Source organism: Telopea speciosissima, chromosome 3 (assembly GCF_018873765.1).
Source record: "Telopea speciosissima isolate NSW1024214 ecotype Mountain lineage chromosome 3, Tspe_v1, whole genome shotgun sequence".
In the NCBI taxonomy this organism is placed as follows: Eukaryota; Viridiplantae; Streptophyta; class Magnoliopsida; order Proteales; family Proteaceae; genus Telopea; species Telopea speciosissima.
Window position 1 is genome coordinate 9,579,153 of NC_057918.1, and position 25,260 is coordinate 9,604,412.

Sequence of the window (25,260 nt, forward strand, 5' to 3'; positions counted from 1 at the left end):
CAAACATCTAAAGAGAAAGTGGGTCAATCCAACCCACAAATATAACAAACTGACTTCTACTCTCGGTAGTTAACGGATCAACTGTGATAACCCTTACAGTTTCATAGAGATTCAATTATGGACCCAGTTTCACTCCTCTACCCATGGTGAAGAGAGAATCTCTTCATTCAACCATTTGACCCTCTGATTGGACCGGAAAAGTGTATTTCGGAGTACTCATCTCTCTTGGCTCCTTCTATTTCCTCCCTTCCCATCGAACCTCCTAGTGTTTTCCCTCTCTTCCTTTCTCTAAAGGGCGTATCCAGTGCATGAGGCTCCTGCCACTGTGGGATCCGGGAGGGTCATAATGTACAGAGCCTTATCCCTGCTTCGCAGGGAGGCTGTTTCCGACTCGAACCCACAACCACTAGGTTCAATGGAGCAACCTTACCGTTGTGCCGAGGTCAGCCCTCTCCTCCTGTTTTCCCTCTCTTCCTTTCTCTAAAAACAAAAAGAGTGTCTTAATGCACGAGACTCCTGCTACTGTAGGGTCTTGGAGGGGAAAATGTACGCAGCCTTAACTCCTGCTTCACAGGAGAGGCTGTTTCCAAGTTTTGAACCCACAACCAATAGGTTGCAATAGCGCAATGCTCTCTTCCTTTCTCTCTCTCGATTAATTCCATAGGCTGCTACTGTTTCAGATCACAGCAAGCCACCTCTTTTCAGGAAAATAGGTTAGTTATAGCTTTTAAAATCAATATTCTGTTTACATCTAGTTTCTACTTATTCTGAGAACCCAAAAAAGAGTTTCTACTCATCCTCAATTCTGGTTAGTATCTGAGCTTTCATTAACATACTAGCTAGTCATTGGAATAGGCCAAATCCTTCTTATACAATTCTGGTTTTGTCTACAAATCTGTTCTCCTTTATTTCCCTACTTCAGTCCCTTTAATCCCTGGTATACAAGTATACAACAATTCAGGGCCTGTCCACCATCTATAAATTCCTTGGTTCCTTAATTGAGAATCTTAGGAATATCTAGCTGTATCACTTGTTCAGAAAGCATGGTTGAACAGCTATCTGATGTGTGAGCATCTACGAAGTCTATGCTTTCCAGGGGTAAAGGTTATCAAGCCCCAACCCCATATGGCCATATATTCTTCCTCTAAGAAAGATTAGCAATCGCACTGAAGAAGAACCAAGTAATCCTGCAACTACGATTAGCCACAGAGTTAAAACAATAAGGGTCTGATGGAGGAGCATGGTATTGGTGTAGGACTGATTATATTAGCTTTATCCTTTATTTTAATCAGAGTAAAATCTTGCAAATAGGCCTTATGCTGTAAACCCATAGGGTGGCATCAAGCTTAGACCTTGAGACTCGAAGCCAGTATTTAAGAAGTTCAAGTCAAAGTAAAGAATTGGTCCTCTGATTCAGTGTTATTTGCTTCGTTTCTCTATTTAAACTAGTTCAATAAACCCTACAAATAGGCTGGACATATAATGACGATGATGAGACTTTGAATTTTATGACATTGTGCTTAAGACATGCAGGTACATTAAGAGAACCCAAGCAGCAGCTAGGTTTAGGTAAGACAGCCTTCCTATGCCTTGCATTTAAAATATTGCTACTATATCCTACAGCGACTGTTAATAGTTTCTAAATCATTCTCAGGTAAGATATTGATAGATTAATTTATGTATGATACTTCAAGATGTGCATATTTTCATGAGTTCTGGGCATTGTTAATGAAACTTTTGGATGCTAACTTCATTCTAATGTGTCTTCACATTAGACACATTTTGAGTCGCCCACATAATTTTTCAAAACATCCATGGTCATACAGGTTTAATAATTATAATTTAGCATTAAAAAAATGCTATTTAGCATTTTATACTGATATCTATATATATATATATATATATATTATATATATATATATATATATATATATATATATATATATATATATATATATATATATATATTTTAAACAATTTGTTTATGATTTTCATAACAGATTTGGATCAGCTGGAAAAATTGGCCAATCCATCCCATTTGGCTTGGATTCAAACAGCGGTGATTCTGGAACCGATTCTGTGTTCTTTAACCATGGTGGCTACTAGTAGTGGATACACAGGTCATAACTCATAAGTTCTCTTACCAAAAAAAAAAAACTCATAAGTTCATTTTTAGCTACTAGTTGGCTTAATAATCCTAGGTACTAGAAACTAAAGAGGGGAGGGGGGGGATAAATAATCCCAGATAGACAATTGGCTCTAATCTGCAGGAATCCGAAAGCAAACCTAAAATATCAGTCGAACAATTACAGATCCAATAATTATTTGGGGGGTTGAAATGCTCGTGTTTTAAAAAACCTAGGGTTTAAAAAATAAAAAATAAAAAGTACAGAAAAACCCACCTTGCTTCTATGAGGTCCACGAAAGAGAATCTTGATATCCAAGAAAAGAAGAAAAGGTGAAAGAATTTTTATCTCTACACAGCATCAATCACTGTAATGTTATTATTCAAATAGTAATAATTCAATATGAACAACAAAAAAAAAAAAAGGATGAGAAAAAAGGAAGTTGAACAAAAGAGGAGGAGAAAGGACGTACCGGCTGAGCGTTGTGCCACGCAAGTCCTCTATAGACGTTCATGGAGAAGGTGGCAGTGAGGTATATGGTAGCGACGCCGAGCCCTGCCGTGAAGGCCTTGAATGTCCAGTCTCCCACCTTACTCGCAACTCCCATTTTTATTATTCAAATCCGTCGATGACAATATGAATATGAATAAAGGAGGAGGATCTCAGATGAAAAACCCTATCGCACCGCCCTAACCGTAGTGGCTGAAGGGACCGCAAACTCCACAGGATCTTTGACTTAACGAGCGACAGAGATGAAAAAACCTCCCTCAGAGACAGAGAACAGGCGGTGGCTAACGTCGACGCAGAGCGGAACAGGAGCAGTGACTCAAGAGAACGAACGATGCAGAGTGGGACCAAAACCAAATGGCTGTGGACAGGGATGTAAATGGATATTCGTAAATCCTTATTCGATCCGTATCCGTTTAGGAGAATTTGAATCCGTTTGAAACTAATCGGACACGATTATGATAATCCCCCTATCTGATCGATTATCATTCGATTCGATAAACAGTCTGACAGTAATAAAATATCTGAAATATAACTCAATGTTTGTCTATCATTTTAAGTAACCTTATTGGATTTTGTTATCCTATTTTTATAAATTTATAAGTTAAGATAATGTGATTCTTTTTCTAGATTTGCTATTGATTTATATATATTGTGTTATGCAATGTGATACATGGAATTACATATCTATTAAGAAATCAAAAGTTAAAAATGTAAGAGAATAAAAGACTAAGAAGAGTAGAAGAAATGGTAGTTACTGAACTCTCAAGTCTCAACCCTAACCCTCATCATAAAAACAGTAAATATGTCAACGGATAGTCAAGAAATCATATTCGATCCGTATTCATATCCATTTAGGAGAACCTGTATTCAAAAAATACTATCCGAAAATTATCCGAATTCGTCCGAATATAATCGGATACGAATATGATAATGCCACTATCCGACCGAATTCGATCCGTTTACCTCCCTAACTGTGGTCAATCGAATCAAGACGGGGAGGATTGAAATCGTGATTAGCTATTGCGTATTTACGTGGATCATGTCATGGTTTCTCGATTGCACCCATCGTCCTTAGTAATTGCTTGTCTCTTTCCTCTTCACATGCCTTCCTACATACAATACTGTTTTATTGCACTTCATTGGTATGGGAATACTCTCCCTTTTTATTTGGAATTCACTCTCCGCTTGAAAGGGTCACGGGTTGGATCTTTATCTCCTATAATTCTCTATCCTGTCCAATTCCCTTAGTGCCCCTAACAAGGGAGGGCAATGACCATTTCCACCCCTGCCCAGGTGGGTCCCCCCCCCCCCCCTCCCTCTCTCTCTCTCTCTCTTATTACAGACACTAGGGAATTGCAAGAGACAATTTCCCGAATGAGTCTCACCCTCACCGTAAGTTGGACTTGGAAAGTGGGAATATTGGGATTGAGGGCTACTTGCATAAGTCATTAAGTCGTGACCAAGGTTTTAGTAATTGGTATCGGGTCAGTCTCGGCCGTTATCAATACAATACCAATCCAGATTAGCCTGCACCAGTTCAGATCGGATGGTTTTATTCTTAAATTTTAATAAAAATTGATTTATTTATATTTTTACCCTTGGTCAGTACCCCTCTATAAACTATCCATCTAGTTTACAGGTTAAGATAATATAATTGATTCCTCAATGATTCCCATTAATTCAGTTTTTTTCTTTCTCCAGTTCAATTTTTTTATTTAATTTTTTGAACTTCCAAACTTATTTTAAACCTCCATAAATAATACTCATGTGTTTCATGTTGCTTAGAGACTATTTCCTTAAAGATGAATAATGCACGGCGATCTGTTTGTAGATGTCCACAAATGAGTAAAACAAATTGCAAGGGAACATAAGTAACAAACATAGCACAGTTTTATGCTAATACTATTGATTATTTTTTGTTACCATGATTCTTCATTTCAAAGCCAAGAGAGAGGAAATACAAAGTTAACCTTAAAGAATGCTTCATGACCAAAGAATGAATGGTTTAAGGTGAAGTCTCATTCCTTCCCCCCCCAAAAAAAATAAAAAATAAAAAAAGCACCACTCCATGCTTGCATGGGGTTCTTCAACTTGATCGTTACTGAAACCGCGTTCATTAAAGAGCTTCGATATCAAAAAAGTTCATGCTGAATGGCCTGTCAGTAGTTAACCAAATGTTTACAAACTGCTACTTCTAAAAATACTGATTGCCATTGAACAAGATAAAAGACACAACAATCAAAGAATCATGGTGGGGAAGGAGAGAGAGAAGGCATGTGGGATTAGTTTAAAGCTTCTTTATATTTGCCATATAGAAATAGAAAAGAAATAAATATAAAATAAACTAAAAGAAAGATCTCCCCAGATCTCTCCTTCAACAAATATGTGAGAGAACAAGCTTAGTACCTAAACTTTTCCCAAACTTGATAATTGAGAATAGACTGCGAGGAATTGGCATCTGTCAGTACTGATATGAACAATGAAGGTCTGGAATGGAAAATTCTTAGATAATTACCTAAAGTTACTGCTTAAATGTAGACCATGGATAATATCAACAGTTGTTACTTCATTGGTGAGTAGTGTCAAATTTTATCTTGCATGGCCACTGTGAGGTTTGTTGCAAATCTGGAGAGTGTGGTGTCCAACTTCTCAGCAATTAATGTAATCCATGCCTGCACAACAGAGACAGGGCCATTATGAAATTTTTCTCTGACACACACACAAATTCAAATGGCTATCATGAGCAAGGTTTGATTATAAGAAATGGGTAAAAAAATGCATAATAACCATGACTAAGTGTTGAATCTAGACACTTTAGATCTTTGCAGAAGACATAATTTAAGTTGAAGGTATCTCACCCATTCCCATGTGAGAATGAAAGACCAAAGGAATGTTAACACGTTGAAAGGCATGGACTGCAAGACACAGAACTACATTCAAATGAAGGATCACCCAGCTGCGATAACAAGCCAAGTGGGGAGGAATCTTAATAACCTTACTTCTTATGGTTTGTTCGATCGAAAACACATATCACTACATCAGAACCACTGACTCAAAACAACTCATGTGAGCATAACACAGGGTGATGTGGTCAGTTTTGCTATTTCAAAATAATGATACTCAAAGACCAAAATCCTCTATTAGTCTTAATCAAGCTTCACAGCTTGGACGTAGATACATGAACCTCCATTGAGTGTGAGAACCCTGACACCAACATAAATGATTTACCTGGTCACAGTTTTGGCTTGTTCAATGTTGCCACCAAGGTTTAAAGTATTGTGCTGTATCGGTCGATATGTATAAGTATCGGTCAATAACAGTACGATACAGTTTTTGCAAAAGAAAAGAATATTGTACCGTATTGATAAGTATCATCCGATACGCACCGATACTAAGGTACGCATCAACAGAACCCATTTCACTTTCAAAACAGAGTCTGTTCTTCTCGCTGGTGGTACCTGAGTTTCCAAAATTTGAAGCACAACTGCACAATCGATCTCCCTTTCATTTCTTGGATTGGGGGCTTTGAATCATTTATAAAAAAAACGATTCAAAATCTACAATCAAACTGATGTTTGGAGGATTGAAGCATAAAAAATAATCCATTGAAGCTACATACGGCAAGACAGGGTAAATTGAAAATTTTTTTTTTTTCTCACAAATCTTTGTTTTTTCTATGCTCGAGTAGATTTAGGTAAAACAAACTTAAAAATTCTGAAAATAATTGAAAAAAATGGGATACTTGGTTCAATATAGTTTGAGAACAACATCTAATGAATGGAAGTGATTTCCACCTCTGATTTTGAACCTGCCCGAAACTCTTTATAGCATTAGACTATTAATATATGTAAGAAACCTCATCTTTTATACAATTTCAATTGAATGCAATTGTCTCGTGACACGTTGTACTCCTTTTTAGTGTTTATACATGATACATGTTATATATTGCTTATTTATAGTGTTTTATGCTCCAAAAGTGTATTTCCATATCTTACCGTATCTTACATCTCTCAGATACGATATGATACAATACTCTTAAAATCACCCCTCTGATATGATACCTAATATTGATACTTAAAACCTTGGTTGCCACAGCCCACCTGAAGGCAATTTTTCCATATAACTATCCAAATGGCAAAACATGGTTAGAAAAGCTGTCTCAAGTCTCCTATTCAAATTTTACGAGCTGATGCATTGAGCATTATCTGAAAATATTAGTGTGTATCCCGTTTCCTTTCCCAACTTAAATAAGGAACCCAAATTCTTATGTTACATGTATTAAAAATGTTCGCTATTATATACCATAAAAGGCTAGATTGACTTATAACTTAAGCTAATTGATCATCATGGGTTCAACTTAGATAAACCATGACTTCTGAAAAATATATATATATATATATTGTTTATCAGAGCTTTAGATTTGTAAGCCAAGAAAAAAAAAAAACCTGATCAGCAGTTGTGAAGCCCCTGATTGTGTCACCACCAATTATTGCAATTCCTTTATCTCCAAGTGGCTGTAAGATAACTGCCTAGTGAAGAGAAATGTACATCAGCAAGCCTTTAAACCTGCTCGGCTCCACAGGGGAGAGGGGATCTTCAGCTGGGAGGCATTGCGTTTTCAACATTCAAATGGAAATAAGAATGAAAACCACCAAAAAACATAATGAAACAATTCTTCTAAGAGGGAGAGGGGAATCATACTGAGAAAAGGGATCAGTTTGTATTCAAAGCATATCTTGTAACTTGAAGACTTCAACGTAGGGTTCATAAGAATAAGACTACAGACAGTTTAGATCAATCCACATAAGCTTATATATGGGTATTGCATATTAAATTATTTACCCTCTCCACTAACCAAAGTAGGACAAAGGAAAAGTCTATACTAGTGTATCTACTTTCTAAAGAAAATTTTGATCTGTGGGGACTGTAGACATCCTTCAGACAAGTTTCAGGGGCCACAGTATGGGATCAAGGAAAAGACCATGCGAAGCAAATTCTGTATGGCTCGTAGCAAAAATATAACAGATCAGTAAATAGGATTTGAGTTTCAAATGGAGTATACCATCACAGAATACTTTCTGTAAGCTGAATAGCAGCTTCAGTGTCTTAAACCACACTAACCAATACAGAATGCACTATCTTGTTCTTATCTGCCTTACACGTGACCATAAACTATCATAAAGATCTGTGATATTTCCATAAGTGGTATCCTCGAGATCTTGAAGAAATTAATGTTTGATTGCTATTCCTCCACACCCCCCCCCTCTTTTTTTTCCCTTCTACCACATCACTTGCCAGCAACAGGTAGAAAGAGTTGCAGGCAAGTGCTACAGTAATTGACAACAAAGACTAAAATGGGTCACTAGAAAAGGAGACCAATAATATTCTCTTATTCATGATTGTCAAGGGTTTATCTCTTTCTTTAAAACAAGTTCAAGTAAGGGCACAAAATGTGTCTATGACTTGTTCCCAAGAGCTACCTTTCTCCCCTTCTCTGTGCACACGAACCAGCAAACAAAAACAAAATCTCATTGAGTTCATAGTAATTGGAGAAAACCAGGTCAACCAATAATATATTAATGGAAAGCGCGCACTAGTACCTGTGTATTTGAAGGTAGAAATGGCAACTCAGACTTTCCAGGATAAAGAGATAAGTTGGCCAAGTAACTTTCTAGAAAAAGAAAAAGAAAAAAAAACTATTCAACTTGTAAGACAAGCTGACAAGGACAGTGAATAACTCGAAATTCTGGAGATCGTTCAAATAATTACTTACGGGCTCCAGACTTCATAACACCTTGATAAAGCAACCCTTGAATTAATTTAGGGGCATCCACCTCCATGGTATAGCCACCATTAGATTCAGCTGCCACCCCAATTTGAAGAAGGCAACTGCCTTCATAAACAATTACCAATGACCTGCAGCATGTCACAACTGACAGAGATTCCCACGTCCTGATAATTATCAAAACAGTATTAACTGCATGTTTCAGATAAAAGGGTAATCACGAAAAATCCATGAGCTCCAACTTAATATTAACACAGATTGCAGTTCTATCTCTCTTGTTACCATTTAGTTCATCCAATAAACAAACATACATTTCTTGAAATAGATGTGCCTACATATGCAACAAATTAGAGCCATAAAGTATATTATGCAGGCAGAGGCAAGCTAACCAAAAAAATCCTGAATATTGGACTAAACTGTAAAGGTAGGGTTTATTTTTCTCTAATAATTAGAAACATTTTCATCTCTAGAAAGTGAATATTAAATAGATTGACTGCAACACAACTCAACTCAAACTAAGCCTTATACACAACTGAATCGATTTGCTACATCAATCCTGTTTCGCCATTCAACTGTGTTCAAAGCCACACTTGAGGAACTGAATGATATAACAACTAATCTAGTTGAAATGCCAAATCAATTAGTATTACAAACATTTATGATACCTTTTGTGATCTTCAAACAAATATCCAAGAAAAGGATCGGATATTAACATAAGAAAGAATATAGCATTTGAAAGAAAAGAAAATGGGTGGTACAGTACCACAGCAATTCAGAAACTATACAATCAGGAAGATCAGAACATATCTTCCGACATTCTACACCTTGAGGATTTACCTGTAATCAGAAGTAAACAGTAATAATTGTGTACACGGTGAGAGGATCTTAAACGAAAATGAAGCAGGTTTGAAAAAAAAAAAAAAAAACATCAGAACAGCTCAACCAGCTTTCTCAATTCAAGAGAAAAAAAGCATGTGCAAAATCCTCACCTTAGAAACAGATTTTGGTCGGATAGACAGCCACACCAGACCAGCAAGAACATTGGTAACAGCCAAACCAAGTGTCAGTAAATCAGCTCTGGACTGTGAACTGCTAGAAATTAAGGTTTCAGTTGAATGTAAGCATTTAACATCAAAGCAAATGTAATGAAAATAATTTCAAGGTCAATACAATATAAAATGATAGATCTGTTGACAACCAGGGGGAAACATAAGGGAAATTTGCCTAGATCTACTAGATAAGAAAATATATTACAAAACAAGTAGGGTTGACTTTGTTTTGCACCTACTTTTCTTGTAAACCTACTTGTTTTGTAATTATTGTTTAGATCTAGTAGATCTTGGAAATTGTCCCAGAAAATAGAAGGATCGGTAAATGATCAGCAAACAAATAATTGTATTAGGTGTTAAAGCAGTAACTTGTCTACTGATTCAATACAAAAAAGGGTTTTTGCCCATATAATTAATTGGCTATATATATCATACCAGAACAGTTCATGTTCAGTTACATTCCCTATATGCTAATCTACAGTTTGTTCCACTTAGTCTTTACATGAAGATTTACAGGGAAAACATGCAACATGTACCATAAAAAATGCCGAAATGTTAAGAAAGATGTAGCAATCAGCGCACAGTGTGCCAGTTTCATATTTTGCTTAGGAATATAACATGCTTAGAATTCGCAGCATTAACATAGCGAAGCTTCTTCTTGGCGAAGTGTTTAGAGTGCAATTCAACTTTACGTCAAGAAGGTAAACAAAGGAGGAGAAAGTATATACAAATCCATTACTACCTCACACCCAACCATTCAAACATAACACCATATATCACATGGATTCAGTATAAACTCATTAAATCTGAAACTATACGGAGCTCAATTCCTTATTATGTGTAATGTAGACATTTAGGGCACTTCCAAGAATGGTTTACCATCCAATAACAGGAATTGCGAAATAGATAAAGTGAATTAAGAACTCCAGAACAAAATCATAAACTAGAAAGTCTTACTAATAAGAATTTTGTTGAAGGAACGGCTAGAGATTTTAAGAGAAGGATAAGGTGTGAGTGGAGGATTTAATTACCTGCTGGCGTCTGCAACAGGGGCGATACCTGAAGCAGCGCGGTTGAAGAGAACAGCAAAGAGGGAGAGGCCTCCAACGTAAATAGGCAAGCTGCGAACAACGTCGTCGTTTCTGGAAACCCAGTCGGCGACCCAATCCCTCTTGGGCTTCGGTCCCCTGTAACCCGCTCCCTTCCTCAAACAAGTGACCACGATTTCTTTCAAAATCTAATCAATGTATACAAACAAACACACGCACGCACACCCGGAAAGAGATATGTAAGTGGGTCTACCGGGAATTCGGAAGAAGCTTTGACGGAACAAGGGAAATTGGGGTAGAGGAGACGACGAAGAGGGGGCGGCCTTGGCGTCCATGAAATGGGACGCAGTAAGATTCCCGCTTCCATTAGGCGTTTCGGTCTCTCCTTCGAATTCCTAGCATACAGTTAGAGGATGACGATGCGAGTTTGGGTTCTCATTACGTTTCAAGTCGCCCTGATATGCAATTGCTCTGGTCACGAAGGGTGAGTAAATAGCCAAAGCCAAGAGGGTCTCTTATCAGAAGCAGGGGCGGTGTCCTTTTTATTCTTGGAAGCATTTGGAACTCACTCGCACCACAAAAAATTAAATAGAAAAAGGAAATTACTTTAGATAGCAGGTCAACCTCTGTTTGACTTGAAATGAGATGACTTAAAAAATCATAAATTGCGTCTGAGAATCCGAATAGATCCAATCTTCTGTACACTAGAAGACGGCTTCTATATTAATGGTTTAAGCCACTAATCAACACAAGAACATTAATTAATAAGCTCTGCAAGTCTGCAACCCCAAACAAACACAAGTGCAAAACAAATTTTGAATAAATGAATACAGATTTTCTCGGATTTTCTTCTGAATCAGGCTTGGATTTAATATGGTAACCGTTAGTTTGAAATTGAATACGAATAAGAATTCGCTACTTGCGATGATGCATAGTAGCGTCTGCTCATCATCTCCTTTGCATCCAAGGCTAATTGTTGCTTGAAGGTTGTAATGAAAGCTTCCACCTTGGCGTTCAGCTCCTCCTTCGACAGGCAGGGACCAGCATCACCACCATCATCATCACCTCCGTCATCTTCGTAGTCGATGGTGGAGTCTCTAACACTAGTATTACTAGAGCGAGTACTGGACGAGCAGTGGTGGAGTTCCTTCCTCCTCTGTTTCTTCTTCTTACTGGATGTCTGGATCTTATAGTTGTCCTTGCGGAGGTCACTGGAATCATCAGAGCGTAAGGACATGAAGAAGATGGAAAGGAGAAGGAGGTTTAGCAGAAAGAAAGCCAAAGCGCGCCATTTCTCAAGCAGAGAAGCGAAGACGAGCTTCAGACCCGCAACCAGAAGAATTGTACCTATTGCCACCAAAGCTTTCTCTAACTCTTCAATTTTCCCTTCAAACGACGCTGCTGTTGCTGCGGCTGCTCTCTTCGTCTTTGTCTTCTTCACTTCTTCCATCTCAGATTTTCTTGATTTGATCTCGAATACGTTCACGTCGCCGCTGCATTTATAGAGAGTTGAGCAGGAGAATCCGAATAACCACGTTTGTTCTTGTTTGTTTGTTTGATTGTTTGTTTGTTGTAATCCATACTTTGTTGCTTTGTTTGTTTTTAATTTGTTTATGTTTGAAAGATGGGGCCCACCACTTCCTCATGCTTTGTGGCACTCAACGGCGTGCATTGTAGAAGTGTGCGATGTGGTGGTGCACGGTGGACCCAAAAAAAAACGACACCTACTATCATCAAATCATTGCTCCTCCTTTGCAATCCAAGACATAAAAGCAAGCAAACTATAATTTTGCCTTGCGTTGGGTAAGGTGTAATAGTAGATTCTGATCCGAATCGGAAAGAATCGGTCATGGGCCAGAACTGAGATTAGCATCAGTTGATTCGGGCTGGATTCTGATTCCTAGAATTAAGTTTCCCTTCACCCATAGGTTCACCCACCATCCTAGGGTTCATAAACCCCTCCTGAGGTTTTGTATATTCCAAAATACCCTCTCGATACCCTTCTCCATCCTCTTTCATCTTTTTTCCAGTCATCGTGGGCGGAGAAAAACTCAGTCCATTAGTATCAGATTGATTATATCTCGGCAAATCCATATCTTGAATCTTGATCGATATGGATTGACAGATATGGCATGGACATTTTTTTTAATGCAAAAAATAGTTCTTTGATCTAATATCGGTACTATATGGCCGATCAGTATCGGAATTGCGGGCGATCAATACTGATTCCGATACCGACACCATGGACTACATCTATGCCTGTGTATCCACTCTCAGTGCCTATGGAGAATCACAATTTCATGGCAGCTACAATAGTGTTGGGCCATTCTTGAGGATTGGGCTTTCTGTTTGCTTAGGAAACTTGGGACCGAAACTTTTGGTTCAAACTTTTAAGCCAGCAGAGAAAGCAGGCTTTGTGAGATGACTGTGATAAGTGCAAATGCAAAAGTTTGTCGGGCCTGCACAGCACAAGTCACTAGCGCACGCCAAAGCCTCAGGCCTCAGGCTCTTCCTAGTTCCTCCTACGAGGGAACTAAAAAACTGAGGTTTCTGATAGACAGACGCGACATCATCATCTCCCTCGCTTGCTCCTCTCCCCGTGATCAGCTACTAGTATCCATTTTTTATTTCAGATGATCATATTGGACTAGATGGTTGGACCACAATCTGACTGCTCCATGTCTGATCGAACCAGGGTTTTTAGTTGAAATATTCCTATTTCCTAAGCTGACCATCAGGCCAGGGGGTTGAGGCCTCTAGTGCAAATGCAGTACTTTTTATCTATGGTCCTTTCTCTTCTCTTTCCAAAACAAATAGACAAAAGTTGTTCTATTGAGTACAAGAAAGGTAAGACAGTGGAGGATCTCCTTTTTTCAAATGTGGGATTATTTCCAACACTCTCCAGCGAATGTTCTTCTCTTCTAAGTGGCAGTACATGTGGCATGTGGGACCTCTTTTGGGTTGACTGTACATAAATGTAATTTAAGCAATTAATTAGAGAGGTCCAATTGGTACATGAAGGCATCCAAGGTCCTAAAGTTTTCCATGTAAAATCATTCCCAGCAAGGTTGAACACGGAAAATAAAACAATAGTTCCAGTTCTTTTTCTTGAACTTATTGTCTTCCCTGGTTCTCTACTACAGGCACCAAGCATAGAACAAAGGAAAAAACTTGGACTGCCATGGGAACCATTGTCTGCAAATATTAGCATGTGCAAGTAACAACAGATCACACTCTTATGACTAGTTAAAGAGGATGATTCAGCCAATTAGAACAAGGAACCATGCATTAGTAGAGAGCCCCAAATAGCAAGAACATCAAACTAAAGGCCAAAGACTGAAAATTTTAACAGACAATGAGTTAAATCTACCATGAGGACATATAAAGAGGATTTATCATACATAGAACCAGACATGATGATGCACAATATTTTAGGAGAGCAAATAAATACAATTACAAAATATAAAAGAATCACAATTATCATAAATTATTGGATACAATGCACATATATTATTTTCCAGAACCCCCAATCTCTCTTTTGACAAGTGAATGGCCTGAGAACCCCTTTTTTTCTGTTAATTCTCCCTCGAGCTATAACCTTCTCACTATTAGATGTCAGATATGACCAACTCTAACTACCACCACCTCTTCTCAGACAGAGAAATAAGCTGCAGGAAAAGACAAATATCAGTAAGGAGAATGTAATGAACCCAGGCAGCACTCATTCAGCACTACATAACATGGAGGGGAATCGACATACAATCCACTAAATACAAACTGATATAACAAAAAGCCATGATGACCCCCAGGTGGGCCAAATTTAGCGAAGACTAACTGATGGAACCCACAAATAGAAATTTCATCCCTGCCCTATGTGCCACTTGCCAAACTAAGAGTCCATAAATTGCATTAGGGACCTTAGACTCCCCAGATCGTAAAATAAACAAACTCAGAAAAATTTTCCAGGTTCCAAACACACGTCAGGAAAAAGTAACAAAGGTAGGATAGATCAAATACCTGACGAGCAACCTGCACAAGTCGCCTGCTGTCTCGAGGTGACTCAATTATCAAGCTTGACTTCTGTGGCTCTGGTGTGCTGTTTTGCTTCTCCACTGTGCTCCTCTTGATACTGTTTTTCTTTTCAAGGGGCGCATTGTCGTTAGCATTGTTCATGGTCTCCTTCTTCCGCTTCCTCCGAAATGTGTATTTGAGAAGCCTATCAGTTGCAGCTTCAGCAGGAGCTGCAGTAGTCGTTTCACAGGTTTTTTGATCTTTGGCATCAGAATTAATTGATGGCAGATCAACAAGATCAAGTTTCAGTTTAGAACCCAGAACCTCTGAATTCTCTATAGTTCTGGATTCCTGACTAGTGAACACTGAGTCATTTATCAATGCTGGATCCTCACTTATAACATTCTGAGGACTTCCAACTTTAGTGTCCCCAGCTTGACTATCCATATTGGACTCTGAATCCCTCCGGGCCTCATCTTCAAATACCTTTGATGGATCTTCACCAGACTCAGCATCTCCATTGACTGGGAGTGGATAAGTTTTGGTAGAAGAATGAAATGATGGTTCACAAGGATCAGGAAGTGAACTGCACAAGGTAACTTTGCGGTTCTTGTACCTAGTTCGTCTTCTTCTATTAGAAAATATGCGAACAATTTTACCAGCTTGACCTTTGTCACTGTTGCTATCATGCTGCATTACTTCTTCTGACTCAGTCATGTTCTTCTCTGCCACAGTCATATTGTCAGTCTTAGGAGAGCCTACAGTATGGGTTCCTTCAACTTTTTCTCCATTCTTTGTATGCAAGCACTGATCATCATCATGTCCAGGAAGAGGCAACTTCCCTTCATCCAGCAGATTCCCTTCAAATGCACGGATTCTCTGGGTACATCCATTTCTGTAAAGCTCTGGTTCTTTGCTTCGCATTATTATGCAGGCTAAATCAGGGTTACCTGCACAATAACTCTCCATGGGAGAGTTACTTGAGGTCTCAACCTGTGCTGTTCCATTTTCTGATAAAGAACAGCGTTTATCGTCTGGTTGATTCAAAGGTGCATTATTCATTATGCAAGTTGACATGGATCTGCATTCTGAATCAGAAGGATGGCATGAAATACCATCAGAAATATGTAGCTTGTCCTCCTGTGCTTCCTTTTCATGAGGAGCAGCATTCCCCATTACAATTTGTCCATCCAAAAGATTTCCTGGGTTGCTTTTCAACCTCTCCAGTTCATCCTGCACTCCTTCCAACTCAGATCTGAGGTCTCTTACCACCTCCTCTGCTTCGTGGAGCTGCATTTCAAGCTCTTCAATCCTTCTTTGTTGACTCAAGGATGCTATTTCTGCTTCAGCAGTCTGTAAAGATACAAGGCAGGTAAATTTTTGGCAGATTGTGCACATGTTTCTTAATGGAAGTGGTAGAACACTCCGAGCAAGGCTACATAAATTTCAAAATCAAGTTACCATTTTACCATACAGAAACTTAAAATATGGTGAGCCTTCTCAGAGACCAAGCAAATTCATGAATTATGCTTCATATTTTTAAATATGCTTCAGAAGGTAACAGTGTTTGCTTTAGAAACTACAGCAGTGATGTCAAAATAGAAATGTTACAAAAGGTAACATTGTTTTTGAAAGAAACTACAACATTGATGTCAAAACTCAAGATTCAAGATACCCACTACTTGAGTATTAACGTGACCATAAATCTTGCACAGAATCAAATTTTCCAAAGCATGTTATTGTCCAAGTTCCACAGGCCTTGTTGTCTACATTGAGCTGTACAAGACACCAGAGACATTTCAACAGCATTGACAGCCAATGTCACCTTTCACCTATGAGAATTTAGGTGTAGGACACTGTGGATGCCAATGAATCAAAATGAGAAGAATTCCCCCCCCCTTACCCCAAGAAAATAAATAAACGCACCAACCATTGGAGGCTGCGGTCTATGATGTCTCTTCCTCCATATGAAAATTTCCACCAATTTCCCCAAGTCATGTACTGATCATTTGAGCTAACTCACTTAGATCATTTGTTAAGCATAACGATGCCATAAAGAGCAGGGAAAAAGATGACAAGCTCATTTCCCATATTAAATATAGGGGACAAGAAGGAAGGATGCAAACAGCTACCACCTTCAGCAGTATGGATCTAGCCATACAAAATATCATGAAATACAGATTTCAAATGCTGAATACAGTTGGAATACACAACAGAAGTCATGACAGTGAACATTAAAACCTAACTAATCAGAGATATTACTACCAACAGAAGAATGCCTGAGCCTTGAAGCACAGATTTTGTTTATAAATAGCCTGGTAGTGCAGACAGAGATAGAGGACACCATGATTGCAGCCTTTATACTTAAATAAGCATAAGTCATTATGCAAAACTGCTGCACTAGATCTCCAGCTTCTGTGTTGTGTATGAGAGGCTTATCATTCAATCATGTCGCAATGAAGGGTACCAAAATTTTATTGGAAATGCATCGCAAACAACAACAACTCAGCCTTATCCCAACTATATGGGGTCGGCTACATGGATCCTTGTCCTCCAATCAGCTCTATTTAAGGTCATACTTGATACAAGGTCTAAGCTATGCATGTCTTTCCTCAACACTTCTCCCAGGGTCATTTTAGGTATGCCTCTGGCTCTTTTAGTCCCTTCAATCTGAATCAAATCACTCCTCCGTACTAGAGCATCCAAAGGCCTCCGTTGAACATGGCTATGCCACCTCAAACAAATTTCTCGTAGCGTATCATATATCGGAGCTACTTCCAAATCAGCTCTAACATGATCATTCCTTACTTTATCCTTCCTAGTTTTGTCACTCATCCATCTCAACATCCTCATCTCCGCTACATTGAGTATATCTATATGCTGCTTCTTAACTGCCCAGCATTCCGCACAATACATCATAGCCAGTTGTATGGCTATCCAATATAATTTTCCTTTTAAGTTTTAAAGGAATACATCGATCACACAACACTCCAAACGCACCTCTCCACCTCTTCCTTCATATTAAACTCTCTGTGAAACATCATCATCTATATAATAATCACTTTGCAGAATCTCCCTCCCATCAACTTTCACCACCTCATTATCTGTCCTATTGTAACTAAAGTTACACACCATATACTCTGTTTTCATTCTACTTATCTTAAAACCTTTTAATTCCAAGATTGATCTCCATAACTCCAACTTGGCGTTAATCCCTGCTTTAATCTCATCCACCAAAACAATATCATCAACAAAAAGAATACACCACGGAACCTCATCTTAAATGTCTCTAGTTAAACCATCCATGATAAGTGCAAACAAATAAGGTGTTAAAATTGATCCTTGATGTAACCTAGTTGTAATTGAGAATTCACTACCTTAAACCCCCCCCCCACAGTTCTTACACTTATCACCACACCATCATAAAATAAAATAAAAAAAGACGTACCCAGTGCACGAGGCTCCCGCCACTACGGGGTCTAGGGAGGGTCATAATGTATGCAGCCTTACCCCTGCTATCGCAGAGAGGCTGTTTCCAGACTCGAACCCGTGACAACTTGGTTCAAAATTCATAAAATTCACTTTTTTTTGTAAGAAATCCAGGAATCTAGAGGTTCAGCATTTGACACTTTCAACTCTGAGATACCACTACACATTTTCACCCTTTAGCATGTTCCTCTGAATACGATCCAACAGTGCTGCAATCTCACATTTTTGGGGAACCATACAGTGTATGCCCAGGCAGAATGCCTTTTGAGGCACCAAAATTTCCCGTGACCATCATCTTTCCAACAAAGTTTATACTTATGTGTGTATAGAATAATTTAGTGACTTCCAAGTGCTTCAGTTTACTTTGTGTTTAAAAGGTTTAGAGAGCCTTACTTTCTGCAAGTATCAAGCAATTCTGATATGTTCTTGTCCTGATAATATACTTAAAGTGACGGCCAACAGAAATCATTTAGGTAAATGATTGGAAGTCCCTTCAGTTAAAGAAGCACCCTTAAATTCATTATGCATGCACATATAATATGCATACAGATGATAGCTATATTAAGTTTCTATTATTCATTATTAGAATCCCATGATTTAACCTCAAAGGGTTAGCGCAGCTGGCTTGGAGGGGACATGAGACTCTGCCTCAGGAAGCGAGGTCTCGTGATCAAACCTTCGCCGCTGCATAATTTCTTGGGGCCACCCACCTGAGGCTCACTAGGGTCCAAAAGCTCCCGGTTCGTGCGTGGCGCGGGGGTCATGTATGAACCCAGGGGGGATTTAGTTGGCCTAAAGTCGGATACCCCTCCTGTCACCAAAAAAAAAAAAAAAAAGAATCCCATGATTTCATTCAACCCATGTACAACAATTGGGAATCCTCCAAAAGAATCTTATTCAGGATAGCAGAGGTGAATCTGTAACTCACCATTCAAATAGTAGAATTACTGAATCATCTAATTTACTAATCGAAACTTTGAATTGTGTAATTCACCATCCAATCCATTAAATTGGCTAACTCAACAATCGGACTCCAAATTGAGAACCAAGTCAACTTAGAACTCCCATCCCCATCCCCCCCCCCCCACCCCAATTTTCTTTACTTCCTTTAGGTTATAAAACTTGCAGGCTTAAGCTATTCTGGTTCTTTGGAATCCATAAGGTCAAAATCACAAGTTTCTGAATAAAAATTATCAGTTCTATTAAGATCTGCAATCAGCTCAGATTCAAAGTAAGTTTGAAATGGTATCCCAGAGGTAATAAGTTGAATGGAAGTCAGAAGAGGTGGTATGGTACAATGAAGGCCACCCATAATGAGGAATGATACGGTTTAGGTTAGAGGACTTACAAAGAAAGGTAAGACCAAAAATTACCAGGGAGTGATGCGGTCCCGGGGTTCGGAAACCCTAGTTGGGTTTGCTATGGCCCACAAATAAAAAATAAGTCAAATTTAAGAAACAGTGGCAATTTCATAATTTCTGAGAGTCTAGGTCCCTATTGGGAAGAATAAGCAAAACAGGGACAAAATGGGTAATAGATTAAAGAGAAAAGGATATGGCTGGTATTTAATTAGGAAGAGGAAAAAACGAAATGAAGTTATAGAACTAAGGGCTTTATTGAAATTTTATAAACCAGGCCTTAAGTGGTTTTTCTAGGACTTGGTTACCATCAACCTCAAGACACCAGAGTTGTAGCGACAACCAGAATCTGATTCGAAAAGAGAACTCTCTCCAACGAAGATCAATTGAACTGAACTTCTGGGATTAAGTAATTAACACGTAGGGCTCTTGAATGATGAATCGACTCAGCCCACACTCAACCCAGCAATCAAAGCTTGATTAAATATCCTTTGAAACCTGACTTGGCCGAAGAACTGAATTCAGCAATGGTTTGAGGCTCGGTTCAAGCAGCAGGGATTGTTTCAGGGCCAAATAAATTAGGGCTAGGATTGCCTCTGTTAGATACACCCATGCTGGAAATATTAAAGAGAGAGAGAAGAAGGAATGAGGGAGATTGAGCAAATCTCTTCCAACTCTGATGTTTCTTCGGTAGCAGCAGGGAAGGGATAGAAAATAAGAAGGGAGGAGGAAGGATAAGACGGATACCTGATGGAGAAGTTTCAGAAATCACAGGGAAGGAGAAGGCACCCACACGGCCAGTAGATGCACCACACCGGTAACATCAAGTAACTCAAAATTCTATCATTCATCAAAACTGAAACTTTCATTGGTTACAACCATGTACTAAAAGAAGTTAATAAAAGACAAGGATGACTTTGGAATTACCACCAATATGGAACAAAACTGGAACAAACTCTAAACCTAAAAATAGAATGGAACTCTAGCCTAAATAAAACAAAAGATTACAAGATAATTACAAATAAGTAAGTAAATAAACTATTAATATCCTACCAGACCCAATCCCAATTCGGGCCCGGTTCTTGGTCGGAACTCTCAAACAGGTTCGGCCCAGTCCAAATAACTGCTCCTGCATCAGGGAGAAGTGGCAAGTTAAAGACAAGGATGACTTTGGAATTACCACAAATATGATTTAGCATTGAATGGCAAAAAAGGAACCATGTAGCCAACCTCATTTAGTTGGGAAAAGGCTTAGTTGAGTTGAATTGAGTTGTCTATTGAGGTTTGCAACACCTCTTACACTTTGCAAAGGCGGAAGGTGCCATTCAAATTACCTTGGCCAAAATGGGGTCCTACTTCCATATTTTAGCTCCTATGAAGTTCAAATTTGGGTTTCATGCACAGTTTTATTTCCCTTAAGGCCTTACCTGACCTCCCAAAAACCAAGATACTTAACTGAATAAGCTTTGCTAACTAGCTACCAATTTCTCAAAGGAGGATCAGCTAAATGCAAAACAAGCAAGCTTTGGTAGAGACTAGTATAACTTCAACACCATCAGTTCTTAATTAGATTCCTCCACCCTCTCTCTTTCTTCAAAAATTTTTTTGTGAGCTTTTATGTCTAAAGAAGAAATGACCAAACAGAAGATTGTTGCACTACAGAATTCACATACATCAGTAAAATACTAAAATATAAACGATCTAAGATACAATTATTGTGGTAATATTTTGGCAAATAAATGATCAAATCAAGCTACACCAAAAAATATTAGAATTTAATTGATGCACAAAACAATGCTCGTCAGTTACAAGAATGGTTCTAAACTATTGATATTGTTGTTTTGATATATTCATTTTTCATGATTCACGAATTATTGTGATTATAAATTTTATTCCATTCATTTGGAGTGGACACGTGTATGAAAAATTCGACTGCTTGGTTGTTAGTTAATTGAAATTATAAGGATTACTTTTTTTTATTATTATTAGTTGTATTTATTCTTTTCTTCTCTATTTTCATGAAGAATAAAGAATTCTCAAAAGTTAATATACTAATTTAACGGAGACCACAATAAGGGAAACAATTTTTGTTTTGATTCCACAACCAAGTCAATCAATGCACTTTTTCAATTGAAAAGGTAAAATTCTTTATTGAAACTGAAAAGCACAAACAGAAGTACAAATGCACAATCAACTAGTTAAAGAATGAATGAGACTACTGGAGTGCATTAATTCTGTTCATAAGAAACTTAGAAACATAAACAATAATATGTCAACCAATTCATAAACCTTAAAATAGAAAGGTAACAAATCTTAAAAATGCTGTGACATATGTCCAAATATTTTCAAGATAATAAGCACAATTTGTTGAGGCAGAGGTTATGTATGGACCAAAAGAAAAGGTCTAATGATCATCAAGAATGGTGGGCTTTTGAACTGTAGCCCCCCAAATTGGAACCACTTTCAGCCTTACTGCGGTTACTGATGGCATAACTGCAGAGCCAGCAGTAGAGGAAGGTAAATTGATTTATTTGGGTTTGATTTGTTGCAAAAGTGTGTCCTATCATTGGGTTTTCTAATGGACAAAGCCCCGAACTCTAGGACAAGTTACTTTCAAGTGGGGGAGACTGAAGTTGGACAGAAAATAGGAAAGTGCATAGATCTAGGGAGCAGATCGAGATCCAAGAAATGGAGATTGACGTTGTACAGATTGGTTGAAGTAGCAGGCCACATGGATGGGACAAATCAGGTAGCAGATTTCTGAGATTTACATCGAACGCTGAGGCCTAAATATGGTGATCACAATAGGTTGGGAGATTTGAAGATAAAAATTACAGTGGCAGCAGCTGCAATCAACGGATATCTTCCTCAGCATTCCCTCTCTCGCTCAAATTTCTCTGCTAGCAGAACTCTCTCTTGCTTGATATTTTTTGCTTTGTTCAGGGTAAGAACAGCTGTCCCAATGATGAACTCCCTCAGCTTTCTCCAAAAAATAGCGCCAAAACCTCCTTGCGATTCAGTACACAGGGCATCAGATTTAAAAGCCAATGTTCGGAATTTAGGGGTTCCATTTACAAGAACTAGGCAGCTTAAGCACAAGGAAAAGCTAAATGCTCCAGTAATTAATAACCTCCCAGTTTTCTCCTTTTTCTTTTATATACAATGTGAATCAGTGGATCTTATCAATTTGGAAAAAACAACCTTGTACCCCCCACTCACTATCTTTAAGATCAAGACCTAACCGGCTAAAGTCATTTCTTAAACAAAGACCTATTTATCTGCATCCATAAGGCTCCTTTTGGATGCAAATAAAGGGAAGGGAAGTGAAATCAGTTTTGAAAAGAACAACAAAGTTTTGTAATTATGATTGTGTAACCTAATACTCTTAACCATATTTGGTAAGTATATTTTCCATATGTAATATTTATTTTAATTTTCAAATCAAAAGGATTTGATTGCAAAATAAAGTAAAATTTAACAACCATATACGGAATGTTTTGGACAAGTTACACAACCATATGAGGTAATGATTACAAAATTTCCCACTTCAGTATTGATTTGATTTCACTTCCCTTCCCTTTATTTCAATAAGTAGAAATACTCTGCAGCATGAAACATCCATTAACTTGATTTTTGTAATAGTATCTATCCCCTAAAATAAATAATCCCAACCTACTTCAGTGCTTGACACCCCCACATAACCACTAATTCTGAACATCCTAAGCACCTTTTCTTTTTTTGGATGGGTAGGTCCCAAGGAGAGTTGAACTCATGACCTCTCAATCGTGAGGTGTTGGTCTTAGCCAACTGAGCTACCCCCTTGGGGTTACATCCTAAGCACCTTGTCCACACCTGCTACACAATAAAAGTACCGGTATTCACCAAATGCTCTTCTGCAGAATATAATAAGATCCTTTAATGATCTTCGTGTTTATTAAATTTTACTGCATCTCTGATCTTTCAAGGAATATAAGCCAGGAGGAAGAAAAAAAATGTCTCAGAAAACTGTTTGGACCACAACAAGTGGCTGCAAGGAAGTCTTCAGTTTGGCTCTCTTATACCTTTCCGAGTAGCTGCAAAAGAGAAGAAGTCCAAGGAGGAGAGCAGAAGACAATATGCTCTCACTGATAAGGTCCTAGCCTCCTAGGGAAATGGATAAAAGTTTCTGTCTTCAATGAAGCCTCTGAAAGGAGTGTTCACTACTTGATTTGAAGAATAGGAGATACTTCAGCATGATCATTCAATAAAAAAAATTAAATGACTTCAATGGCCTAATCTAGAAACTTAAGATATAGATTGTGAACAAGATAGGCGGACATGCAAAGCCTTGATCGCTTTGTGGCCTACATTAACGCAGTGCATCTGCTTATACAGGCAGATACATATTTCTTCCTTGACAAGTAACAGAATCACAGACTGAAAAAAGGACGTCTCAAACTTTATCAGCCCATCTTTAACCAGAGAAGCATCCAAGCCTTTCTAGTATAAGAAACAAGATCCAAACAGCTAACTAGAAAAATGCTGACTTATTGCAGAGTAAAACTGATATTATCTCACTGAAAATAGATGAATCAAACACTTAATCTCTGAATTTAGATGCCATTCCATGAACTCTGAAATCACTTTCCACAGAAAGAAAACAGAGACAAATTTGTCCATAATAGACAACCCATTGGTGGAAAATATACACTCAACAAACAAAAGTAGTTCATGAACTCCTACCTCAAAAGACAAATGCAAAGGCAAATAGTTGGAATAGCACAAATCAGAAACAAAAAAAATATCGCATTTTAATGCGGGACCAGATAATCAAAGACTGCTAATTTATCCAGACAAGGAGTTATGCTAGAAAGACTTTGAAAATCGATCACAAATACCAGTTAGTAATTTCATCACCGAACAGCATCTCACACCAATCCTAGAAATCAAATCTGAAGATATCCATACATTCACCTAAAAAGCACAAAAACACGCACGATCACACAATAAAAGCACTGGGAACCATGATCAATTCCAAACCGAAGACTACGATTGACTAGTTTACACTTCTTACAAGAAAAGTAAATTTACCTTAGAATCCATGATTTGTTTCAGGCGAAGTAACATATTAAGCGCTTCTTCCTTCTCTGCAGAGAGCTCCTGCTGGGAGCGAAAAGCCTTGCGCTCAGAGACCATAACACGGGCCGCCGCCTCTTTCGCCGTATTTAGGATTATTTCAGCGTAAGCCTTCTTTAATGCCACCATTTTCTACCAAAACAAATACAAATAATATCAAACAGAGAAAATGAACTAAAACACAAAGAAGATAAAAATTTACTGAAATTAACTCCGAAGAAGAACAATCCCGCCACTGACATTGACGACACAATACGATAAGCGGTTTTGAAGAGGGATAAAAAAACGAAATTTGGAGTAATGGAGAGGAAGAAGGAGGAGATGGTAGTTCAGATAAACAATCGGTAATTAGGTCTCTTACCTCGGCTTCTTCCATCTCTAATGGCCGTTATCAGTTCACACCAGGTTTGAAGAACGGAGGTTGTTGTTTCTCTTCCCCTGGAGCTTGTCTGTTATGAACTGAAAGTCCTAACATGATTACCCGATTACCCTTTCATTTCGTTTGAAATTACTCGATTGCCACACCAGGAGACCTAATATAAGTATGGAGACAAGTTAACTGTTAATTATCACTTCCAATTCGTGGGTATTTCCAATTCTTTCAAAATTCCTCTAATAAGGGGGAGTGGAACCCACCATGGGCAGTGTTTTCAAGCGGGGAAGTAGGGCGATCATTTTTGCCCTCATGTGAGGAATTGGAGGAGTTGGAGGAGATAGCGAATTGGAAGGGATAACAATTCGTAGGGGGAGTGTACCATTTACTCCCAG

The 25,260-nt window shown here is 38.3% G+C and overlaps 3 protein-coding genes across 17 annotated transcripts; all 3 read right to left on the reverse strand.

Annotated features, from left to right (window-relative positions):
* Positions 1-4,770: 4,770 nt before the first annotated feature.
* Positions 4,771-10,973, reverse strand: LOC122656725 (protein COFACTOR ASSEMBLY OF COMPLEX C SUBUNIT B CCB4, chloroplastic). 15 transcript variants are annotated; one of them, XR_006332146.1, is made up of 9 exons: positions 10,773-10,973; positions 10,502-10,671; positions 9,411-9,510; positions 9,185-9,258; positions 8,410-8,588; positions 8,237-8,307; positions 7,082-7,165; positions 5,152-5,308; positions 4,771-4,792 (listed from the first exon to the last, which is right to left on the reverse strand). XR_006332146.1 is itself a non-coding variant. In XM_043851348.1 (8 exons), the coding sequence occupies exons 1-8, from the start codon at positions 10,852-10,854 to the stop codon at positions 5,219-5,221; spliced, it is 843 nt and encodes a 280-aa protein (XP_043707283.1). In that variant the 5' UTR covers positions 10,855-10,973; the 3' UTR covers positions 5,036-5,218. The 15 variants fall into 15 exon arrangements, 9 of the variants coding, with proteins under 9 accessions (XP_043707283.1, XP_043707284.1, XP_043707281.1 ...); XM_043851348.1 differs by lacking the exon at positions 4,771-4,792 and having other exon boundaries at positions 5,036-5,308; positions 10,502-10,664; XM_043851349.1 differs by lacking the exon at positions 4,771-4,792 and having other exon boundaries at positions 5,036-5,308; positions 10,530-10,671.
* Positions 10,974-11,395: 422 nt separating this feature from the next.
* Positions 11,396-12,007, reverse strand: LOC122656309. The gene has a single exon (XM_043850790.1). It carries the CDS (start codon positions 11,967-11,969, stop codon positions 11,403-11,405), a length of 567 nt encoding a protein of 188 aa, XP_043706725.1. The 5' UTR covers positions 11,970-12,007; the 3' UTR covers positions 11,396-11,402.
* A 2,106-nt stretch (positions 12,008-14,113) lies between these two features.
* Positions 14,114-25,001, reverse strand: LOC122656875. Its single transcript, XM_043851564.1, has 4 exons — positions 24,854-25,001; positions 24,448-24,624; positions 14,537-15,883; positions 14,114-14,187 (listed from the first exon to the last, which is right to left on the reverse strand). The coding sequence occupies exons 1-4, from the start codon at positions 24,866-24,868 to the stop codon at positions 14,155-14,157; spliced, it is 1,572 nt and encodes a 523-aa protein (XP_043707499.1). The 5' UTR covers positions 24,869-25,001; the 3' UTR covers positions 14,114-14,154.
* Positions 25,002-25,260: the final 259 nt, after the last annotated feature.